Source organism: Crocodylus porosus, unplaced genomic scaffold (genome assembly GCF_001723895.1).
Source record: "Crocodylus porosus isolate Cpor-Errol unplaced genomic scaffold, CroPor_comp1, whole genome shotgun sequence".
NCBI lineage: Eukaryota > Metazoa > Chordata > Crocodylia > Crocodylidae > Crocodylus > Crocodylus porosus.
The window spans coordinates 1,339,536-1,349,162 of NW_017728922.1; the positions used below are offsets into that span (position 1 = coordinate 1,339,536).

Below are 9,627 nucleotides of genomic sequence, written 5' to 3' on the forward strand. Positions count from 1 at the left end.
GGTCAGCCGTGGCCTGGCTGCACACCTGCCACGCTGTGCGAGTCTGAGCTGTTGCCTCCAGCGTCCCCCAGTACCCAGGTGTGCAGCACCTGCTGCGTGGCTCCTGTCATCCCAGCACAGGGAGCTTTCCTGGCAAGATGGACCCCTGTTGCTCGCTCTCCGCTGTGGATCCTTTACCTCCAGCTGCCCTGTGGGTGTTGTCTTCATACTCGTTCCTCTGCTCATGGCGTGGGTTAGCAGGTGCCATCAAGACTGGCAGCCACGCTTTGGGTGGCTTTCTGCCTACATGAGCCACTCAATCACTAGTCCCAGGTGAGGGCCCTGGCTTAAGCAGGATGTCTCCCTCTCCCCCTCCCCTTGTATCCAGTCCAGTTGGAAGCAGCCCCCAGGCCCCGCACAATAGCTCTGGGTCTGACCCTCGCAAGGCCCTTGCTTTGCACACGTGGAAATGGCATGAGGAGCTGCAAGGCCCAATTTGGGGCCATGCCTGCTTTGCTGAGGGTCTGAGTGGCACCAGAAGAGCAGCACAGAGCCAGGCAGGGGTGCCCGGCTAGCGCCCAGTGGGCAGATCTAGAGAGAAGGGCAGGTCTGTGGGGTGGGGCAGGGGTAGGGGTGAAGGGGCAGGGATTCACCCACTGTGGCAGAAAGTAAGTAGTGATGAAGCAGGGGGTCAGGAGGGGCTCGCGGGGCATGGGACCCGTACCCACTCAGGGAGCGCTGGCAGGGGGTGGAGAAGGCAGCAGAGCCCTGTGCTGAGCCACCTGCTCCTGAAGACGTCTTTGACCCCAGCTGGCTCGGGCAGGCCTGGGAGCTGGTTTGCTGGGGCCGGGGGCTGGCTGTGGGGTCCCCAGGGACAGGCTGTGGAGCTCTGGCACTAGGCACAAGAACTGCACCCCCAGAGAGGCTGTTGCTGCTCAGGCTCTGGAGGCTGCATGCTGAGCCGGTGGAGGGACCCAGCCCCACGGGCAGCTAAGTGCGGGGCATGAGAAGCCACAGTGCCAGGTGCTGCAGCATGGGGTGGTGGGGGCCCAGGCACCACGGGCAAGGCTCAGTCTCTGCTGCTGGTGTCCCTCTGGTCTGCCCAGTGCTGTGTCCAGTCAAATGACTCCCAGGCTGGCATGACACCACTTGGGTCTCAGCAGCCTGCCAGCACAGGAACCACTTCCCGTGGCACCTGCGCCTCTGTGCCTGACGCTGCTCTGTGTCACCAGCACCAGACACTGACTCCCGTCACCGCTTCCCTTCTCCTGCACCCATGCATCCTGCTGCTGCGGTGTCCCCTTGCACGCAGCCCTGTGGCCCCAGCCCTTTTGCTCTGCACTCCCAGAGCCCTTGGCACATACTGCTGAGCCATCTGGGAAAGGGGGCAGCAGCCTGGGACCTTGCGATTGCCCCACGCGTTGTGCCTCTTCTCTTGCCCCTGCCTGAGCTTCCATCCAGGGACCCCAGGGGACCGTGTCCCTCCTGCCCCCCATGCATCGACTCCCATCTCTTGGTCCCAGATAGGCAGTTGCCCAAGCCAGGTTCCCAGGGGGTGATGGTGCTGCTCAGGGGGGCATCCCTGCTGCTGTCACGCCAGGCAGGAAGACCTGAGTAAGAGCCTGGGGGCAGCTGCTGGTGGCAATGCAGTCTTCCTCTTTTGATGTAGGAAAGGCCTGCGCCGGCTGTCTGGGAACCCTGCCCGTGACACCCGACACACTGAAGCGTGGGCTGGAGTCGCTTCCAGCTGATGCCAGCCTGTGTCATGTCTGGGACCCTGGGCAACTGCCTGGGCTCGGGCCTTGTTCCCTATGGCCGAGCCGTTTTGCCCTCCATGGCGCTGCATGCACGGAGCTGGACCGGGGCCCCGCGCCCGGCTGCCCACAGTTCTCCCTATCCTTCCGCAGCGGCGGGGCCTGGCCCCACAACTGCTCTGTGGGCCAGCACGGGGCAGCCAGAGCCAGGGCCGGGCCTGGCAGGGGGGCAACTTCACCCCTAGGTGCAGGAGGTCCTGGCCCCAGCCCTGGCTGGAATTTCCCCACGGTGCTCTGCAGATCCCAGCCCGCGCCAGACACGGGGGTGAGGTTTCACCCACTGCTGCTCAGGCCCTGTCCCGGTGCTTTCTCTGAATCCAAGGAGTCACTGAAAATCCCCAGGTACTGATGCCAGAGGAAACTGCCGTGAGTCAGTGGGAGCGGCCAGCCCGGGGGGAGGCATGCAGGTCCCCCCGCTTCCCCTGAACGGCCACGTGACCCTGCTGCACCCAGACAGTCCCCTCCTGCCTCCGCAAGGCCAGCTGGGCCCGTGGGCCCTGACCTGCATGGGAAGGCCACGGGGCCGTGCAGAGGGACAGCACACCCAGGCCAGGATGCACTGGATGCAGCCAACCATGACTGTGCATGGTTCGTGCCTGGGCTGGTCCTGGCAGGTGTGCTGGGGTAGGGCCCGTTGAACTTCCAGGGCCCCAACCAGCCTGCTGGGGAGTCCTGGGGGTGCCACCCTGCTCTGGCTGGGGCATGCACCGGGCCAGGCAGCAGCACAGGGCCACGCTGCGCCCAGGGGCAGGTGGGGGTGGAGCGCCCGGCGCTGAGGGGCAGCTGCTGGGCTGCGTGGCCGGGGCTCAGCCTGGTTTTGCACCTATGCCTGCCTGGTGTTTACAAGCCGGTGCCCAGGGGGGTTCCCCATGTGGAAACTTCCTGCGGGAAGGGCTGCAGTGTGGCATGAGGCAACGGCTCTGCCAGCAGCACTAGGGCTCCAGGCCCACGGTGGGGTTGGACAGCTACTTCTGCAACGCATGTGCAGCTCCCGGCGCACTGGCCTGGCAACCATGTGTAGGATGCCCCAGCTGCGTACCTGGACCATCACTGTAATGCCCACATGCCGGAGCCCAGGTGCTCGCTGCCCTGCCCTGTCCTCACCCACCGGCCTGCGGGACTTGTTGCCACCGGGGCCCAGCAGGTCCCGGGGCCGGCGGGTCGTCGGCACCAGGAGCAGCCAGAGCTGCCCCAGTGACGCTCCAAGCAGCGGGGCCAGAGTTAGCCCCCCTGCCAGGCACACAGCACTGGCCAGGCCTGGGGCAGCTGTCCAAGGCTGTGGCAGGGGGTGACTCTGCCAAGCCCCCCTGGAGCTGGGGCTGTTGCCCAGTGGGCTCCCTCTTTCCCCCCTCCAGCCATCCGGTTTCCTGTCTTGCTGCCCGTTTGCTGTCCCCGGTCCGCTCACTCGTTCCCACGGTATCTGCACTTCGGGGAGAGCCGGAAATCAGTGGCCTGGAGGGTGGTTGTTGCTGGGGAGAGGGGGGGCCACGGGCACAGCTGGTGGGGCAGGTTGGGCTGCAGCGGTGGGGAAGGCCCAGGGCATGGGGGCCTGCTCCTGGCTCAGGCTGGCGCCGTGTGCTAACGCCATGCCTGCAGCCCACCCTGCGCCCGCACTCCCAGCTCGTGCGCGAGGTGCCTGGCGCGGCTGCAGGCACAGTGGGCTCTGGTGCCTGCAGGGCCCAGCTGGGCCAGGCGAGAGGGAGCTGGCGATGCGCCTGGGCTGCCCTGTGGGCTCAGGGCTGAGATGCCTGCCAGGCATGAGGGTTTAAGGGTACCGATGGCACCGGCCTGCCCTTCTTGGTACCGGGCACGGCTGCCCACAGCGCCGGAGCTGGACCCAGCCTGCCGCAGCGCTGCACGTGGGGCTGACCGCTCCGGCAGGTCTGGGGTCCGCGGCCCTGCGACATCTCACCCAGCCGCTCCCCCAGGTGCAGGCCAGGCCCGGCCTCTCCCTTCTGTGTCCTCAGACTTCCTGTGGGCAGCGGGAGGAAGCAAACCGGCTCCAAATTTAGTAAACAATGTTTTGAAACAGCTGAAGTGATGCGACGACGGCTTGTGCCGTTTCGCCACCAGGGCGTGAGTAGCCGACACGGCTGAGCGTGACTCACCCCCGCCCGTGCTATAAGTAGGAGCCGGCAGCGCCGAGCTGCACAGAGCCCCAGGGCAGCAGCATCGGCAGTGCAGAGACCGACCCGACTCGACCGGACCCGACACCACCTGCACCAGTGCCATGGGGCTTGCACTGCTGGCCCCCCTCGCCGTGGCTCTCCTGGCCCTCGGCTGCTGGGCTGGACCGCTGCCCACCAAGCCCCAGGTCACCATCGCCTTCCCTGGGGAGCTGGTCAGCCAGAAGTCGAACATGGAGCTGGCCAACGTGAGTGCTGCCCTTGCCCCCGCCCTGCCTTGCCCAAGCCAGGCTGGTCAATCCCCAGCTGCAGCTGCCCTGGGGTCACCCGCTTGTCTGTCTGCCCTGCTCCATGGCAGACCAAGCAGGGGAGGAGGAGGGCGAGCAGGGGCCAGCGCTTCAGCGGGGAGCGTCTGTGGGCGCCTGCCCGGTGGTGGCAGAGGGGCAGCAGGGCCCTGGTCCAGCTGGGTCACAGGCTCCGGCCCCAGCCAGCCGGGCTGTACGTGGGGACTGTGCCTCTAAAGGCAGCAGGACAGGACGTCAGCCCCATACCCCCGGTGCCCATTGGCCGCAGAGGCTGGTGTGCCGCTATCGGCTGGCACAGGCACGCTGTGCCCGGCCGTGCCATGCGCTGACTGTCCCGCCCCCCCGCAGGAATACCTGTCCCGCTTCGGCTACCTCTCGGAGACGAAGAAGAGCGGGCGGCAGGAGTCCACCACCAAGGCGCTGCGGGCCATGCAGAAGAAGCTGGGGCTGGAAGTGACGGGGGAGCTGGACCAGGCCACGCTGGAGGCCATGCGGGCGCCACGCTGCGGCGTGCCTGATGTCGGCACCTTTCTTACCTTCGAGGGGAATCTCAAGTGGGACCACACTGACCTCACGTACCGGTGAGCTGCTCCCGCAGGCTGGACTGCAGAGCCCTGGGCGGGCAGGGAGGGAGCTGGGGAGAGGCAGGCATGCCTCCTGCGCACACAGAACAAGCACGTGCACATGCACATGCACATACGTGCATGCGCACGCCCAGTACAGCCCGGCTCTGACCTGCCCAGCGGCCCCTTCCGGCTGATTCCCTGCACCCGGCGGGCAGCCAGCAGTGGGGCGCCGTGTGGGGCACTGCCCTGAGGCTGGGTGCCGCAGGGGCCAGCACTGGGCACAGTCACCAGGCGCTGGCAGGCAGCTCCCCCTCTCTGCCTCCCGGGACCCCGTCCCATGGGCTTGGGGGCTCCTCCCAGGGCTCAGGCCCGGGGGTCTGACACTGCTCCCTGGCAGGGTGATGAACTATTCTCCGGACCTGGACGCCTCGGTGATCAACGATGCCTTCAAGCGTGCCTTCAAGGTGTGGAGCGCCGTGACCCCGCTGAGCTTCACCCAAGTCTACAGTGGCGAGGCCGACATCATGATCATGTTCGGCTCCCAGGGTGAGACTCGCGGCCGGGGCGGGTGGGGGTCTGCCGCAGCGCGACCAGGTGCCCCCCAGAGCGGGGCTGCACCTGCTGCGGTTCAGCCTCTGGGTCGCGCTCCCCTCTGCGTGTCTGGCGTGTCTCTCTGCTGCTGCCTTCCCTAGGGGCATGTGATGGTGCCTGTGTGCGCACGGGGGTATCCGCAGGCGGGCGCGTGCCTGCATGTGTGCATGTGTGCAGGAGGCAGTGACGTGTGTCTGTGGGGTGCGAGGAGGCGCGTGCATCCAGGCCCTGCGTCCTCTCGCGGGGACCGAGCTCTGGGGCAGGCGCATGGTGACAGCAGGCCTGTCTCCCCAGAGCACGGCGATGGGTACCCCTTTGATGGGAAGGACGGGCTCCTGGCCCACGCCTTCCCCCCAGGCCAGGGCATCCAGGGAGATGCCCACTTCGACGACGACGAGTTCTGGACACTGGGAGCGGGGCTAGGTAAGGCCCGGCCCCTGCGGGGGTCTGCTGTGCTGGGCACGGCCGAGGGGATGCCCTCCTGCGCCGGTGCAGCTCAGTGACCCCTCCTCCCCCCACAGTGGTGAACACCAGCTTCGGGAATGCCAACGGGGCCGCCTGCCACTTCCCCTTCATCTTCGAGGGGAAGTCGTACTCGCGCTGCACGGCGGAGGGGCGCTCCGACGGGCTGCCCTGGTGCGCCACCACCCCCAGCTTCGACCAAGACAAGCTCTACGGCTTCTGCCCCAGCGAGCGTAAGTGTGGGGAGCGCCAGCCGGGCGGGGACACGGGGCTGCGGGAGGCTGGTGTTGCCCAGCGGGACGGTCTCACCACCTCCCCCCGCAGTTCTCTACACCTACGGCGGGAACAGCGATGGGGCCAAGTGCGTCTTCCCCTTCGTCTTTGATGGCACGTCCTACGACACCTGCACCACGGCCGGGCGCTCCGACGGCTACCGCTGGTGTGCTACCACTGCCAACTTCGACCAGGACAAGAAATATGGCTTCTGCCCCAACAGAGGTACTAGCCCGGGGCTGTGCCAGCATGGCAGTATCAGCTCGGGGGGGACCGGGGCCAGTGTCCCCATTGCCTGCGAGCTTCCCTATCCCCTCCAGGGCTGTCCCTGTCGGGCTCTGCTCAGCCCCGGGGGAACCCGTCTCTGCCCCAGGCTGCAAGGCAGCAGCTCGGGCAATAGTCCAGTGCTGCAGCCTCTGCTTACTGCAGCAGGGTGGAGGAAGGCTCCTGCACCCTAGGGTCTCCCAGGGCTATGGCTCACTTGCAGACAGCTTGCCTGGGAGCCTTGGCCGGTGTTCGGACCCGGTGCCCGCAGGCTGGGGCCACGCTGGGGCCACAGGGCACATGGCTGCAAGCAGCCCCCTGGGGTTGGGGTCTCCTCGCATGGCGCGTCCTGGCCAGCCCAGGGGCACTGTGCTGACCAGGGCCCCTCCTCTGTGCTGCAGACACGGCGGTGATCGGCGGGAACTCCCAGGGGGACCCGTGCGCCTTCCCCTTCACCTTCCTGGGCCAGACGTACAGCTCCTGCACCAGCGAGGGCCGGCAGGACGGGCGGCTCTGGTGTGCCACCACCAGCAACTATGACGTGGACCGCAAGTGGGGCTTGTGCCCAGACAGAGGTACAGCGCTCCCCGCCTCCACCCGTGGCTCCTGCCCTTCCCCTTCCCTTCGCGAGCCCCGTGCTGCGGGTCCTGGCTGCCCTCCAGAGGGGAGGGCTGCAGCGAGGCTGACTGTGGTGCTCGCTCTCCAGGCTACAGCATCTTCCTGGTGGCAGCCCACGAGTTCGGGCACTCCCTGGGCCTGGACCACTCGAGCGTCCGCGAGGCGCTGATGTACCCCATGTACAGCTACATCGAGGACTTCCAGCTGCACCAGGACGACATCAATGGCATCCAGTTCCTCTATGGTGAGGGGCGGGCGGACGCCGAGCCCAGGGGAGCAGGGGGAGCCCCGGCCCGGGTGGCACCGCTGGCACCTGCCCATCTCCAGCAGCCTCCGCTGCAGAGATGCTGCAGTTTCTATGGCAACGCTGCCCGGCAGAGCCAGAGCGGCACCGACTGCCAGGCGCGTCTGGGAGCGAGCGGGGCGCGGGGCAGAGGCTGGTTGGGAGCCCCGGTGCCCCTTTGCCATGGCTGCGGTGCCCATGGCAGCGGGACCCAGTCTGCCCCTGGAGCATGGCCATCTCCGCAGGCCTCTTCCCACAAGGCAGATGCTGGGGGCAGCGCGCTGCTCCTGCACTGCCCCTGCCGTGGCTGGGTCCTAAGCCTCACTCTGTCCCCCCCGCCAGGCCGGGGCTCTGGTCCCAAACCTACCCCGCCAGGGCCCGTGCCGCCCACCCAGACGCCGGACATCCCTGACCAGACCACGCTGGCCACGACCGCAGAGCCCACCGAGCCCAGCCCCGTGGACCCCGGCGATGACGCCTGCCGTGTGCAGGCCTTCGACGCCATCACCGAGATCAATGGCATGATGCACTTCTTCAAGAGCGGGTGAGCCAGGGAGCCGGCCGGTGCCTGGGGCTGCGATGAGGGGCCTCAAGCTGCGGCACGGCGGCAGGTGGGGAGGGGGCGCGCTGGTGGTTGCAGCCCGTCAGGATGTGGCCCGCTCTGTCTGCAGGAAATACTGGAGGACCTCGCTGTCCCTGAAGGGCAAGATCCAGGGGCCCTTCCCCATCGCGGAGACTTGGCCGGCCCTGCCCGCCACCCTGGACGCTGCCTTCCAGGACGTGCTCACCAAGAAGATTTTCTTCTTTGCGGGTGAGAATCACCTGAGCCCTGCCCGGTGCCCTCCTGGCCGCCCCCTCTGCCCCGAGCTGGGCCCTCCTCGCCCCCGGCACTCACGCTAGCTGCCCTGAACCCTCCCCGCTGTCGGGGCCGGTGCCTGCCCGGCCCCTGCAAAGCCAGAGGCAAGGGCATGGTGGCTGTGGCTCTGGAAAGCCCCTTAGCTCAGGGACCCCTGGCAGGGCCAGACCCCTCCCCACCTCTGGGCTGGCAGGTGTGAAGCCCCCCTCCCCACCAGGCCTTACTGCCAGTGCCCGAAGGGAGGGGAGGAAGGTGCGTGGCGGGCACGGGCTCAGCTCGCTAGCTCCTGCCTCTCCCGCAGGCCAGCGGTTCTGGGTGTACACGGGCCAGAGCGTGCTGGGCCCCCGTGGGCTGGAGAAGCTGGGCCTGGCGCCGGCGCCGGCGCGCCTCACCGGAGCCCTGCAGCGGGGCCGCGGCAAGGTGCTGCTCTTCAGCGGGGAGCGCTTCTGGAGGCTGGACGTGAAGGTGCAGCGGGTGGACCGCGGGTACCCGCGCCAGACTGAGGAAACCTTCGGTGGCGTCCCTGTCGACGCCCGCAATGTCTTCCTGTACCGAGGTGAGCGGCCTGCAGCTCCTGGGGGCAGGGCCGGGGCCCGGCTGCCCCGGGCTCCCCGGTGTGGGACGGCGTTGGCTGCCCCAGGCTCTGGGAGCCCCGCGGTGCGAGCTGGGGCTGTGCATGGCCTCTGGCAGCTGGACCCCACTAACCCGTGTTGGCCCCTTCCCTCTGCCCAGGCAAGTACCACTTCTGCCAGGACCGCTTCTGCTGGAGGATGACACCGCGCTACCAGGTGGACCGCGTGGGCTACCTGAAGTATGACATCCTGCACTGCCCCGAGCAGTAGGCTCCCAGCCGCCCCTGCCCCTGCCCCTGACCGCGGGGAGGCAGAGGAGCTGGCTCCAGGTCCTTGCCCGCCACCCAGCCCCCGGCGGGGTGGGGAGGCAGGTCCCGGTGCTGCAGGCAGCTGCTCCACGCTCTCCCCAGGCAGTGCCAGGGTCATTCAGGCTGCGCCTCCCCGCTGGCGCTGCCCCCGCCCGCCTGCCCCAGCCCTGGGAGCCCCCTTGGGCGGGGAGCCGGACTCCAGCCGTTGCCCAGCGCTGTCGGGTCCCGCTGGCGCCCTGCCCTGCTGTGCAGGGGATGTGCCTGGTGCAAACTGCACGGATCCTCGAAAACTATTGTGCCCACCTGCTCCCGGAGCCGTCCCGGGAAGGCCCGTGCCTGGGTCCTGGCTGGGACCCGGTGCCCGGCACTGGGCCAGGCCGCAGCCCGCAGCTTCGATAAGTGCGTGGAGCAGGGGCTCCGTGTCATGCTCCTGCCTGCTGCCGCCTCTGTCATTTTTGTATCTTGCACAGTTTTAATAAACAGAATCCTTTGGAAACAGCTCGTGTGTGCGGCCATCTGTCTGCACGTCTGGCCGCCTGTCTGCCAGAGCGGGCTGGGGGTGCCGGGGGGACATGCCTGCAGCGGGACATGGGGCTCCGGCTCCCTGGGA

General features: G+C 67.9%; 1 protein-coding gene across 1 annotated transcript; it reads left to right on the forward strand.

The window, feature by feature from the left end:
- The first annotated feature begins 3,524 nt into the window (after nucleotides 1-3,524).
- MMP9 (matrix metallopeptidase 9) lies at nucleotides 3,525-9,516 on the forward strand. Its single transcript, XM_019539535.1, has 12 exons — nucleotides 3,525-4,167; nucleotides 4,573-4,805; nucleotides 5,188-5,336; nucleotides 5,676-5,804; nucleotides 5,903-6,076; nucleotides 6,168-6,341; nucleotides 6,782-6,955; nucleotides 7,087-7,242; nucleotides 7,624-7,825; nucleotides 7,953-8,092; nucleotides 8,439-8,693; nucleotides 8,870-9,516. Exons 1-12 carry the CDS (start codon nucleotides 4,024-4,026, stop codon nucleotides 8,977-8,979), a joined length of 2,040 nt encoding a protein of 679 aa, XP_019395080.1. The 5' UTR covers nucleotides 3,525-4,023; the 3' UTR covers nucleotides 8,980-9,516.
- Nucleotides 9,517-9,627: the final 111 nt, after the last annotated feature.

Excerpts from the sequence above, each read along its gene's own strand:
- MMP9 (XM_019539535.1), top strand. The coding sequence starts at position 4,024 with ATGGGGCTTGCACTGCTGGCCCCCCTCGCCGTGGCTCTCCTGGCCCTC. Across the intron at positions 4,806-5,187 it reads CACACTGACCTCACGTACCG|GGTGATGAACTATTCTCCGG; the intron begins GTGAGCTGCTCC and ends GCTCCCTGGCAG. Across the intron at positions 8,093-8,438 it reads GAAGATTTTCTTCTTTGCGG|GCCAGCGGTTCTGGGTGTAC; the intron begins GTGAGAATCACC and ends CCTCTCCCGCAG.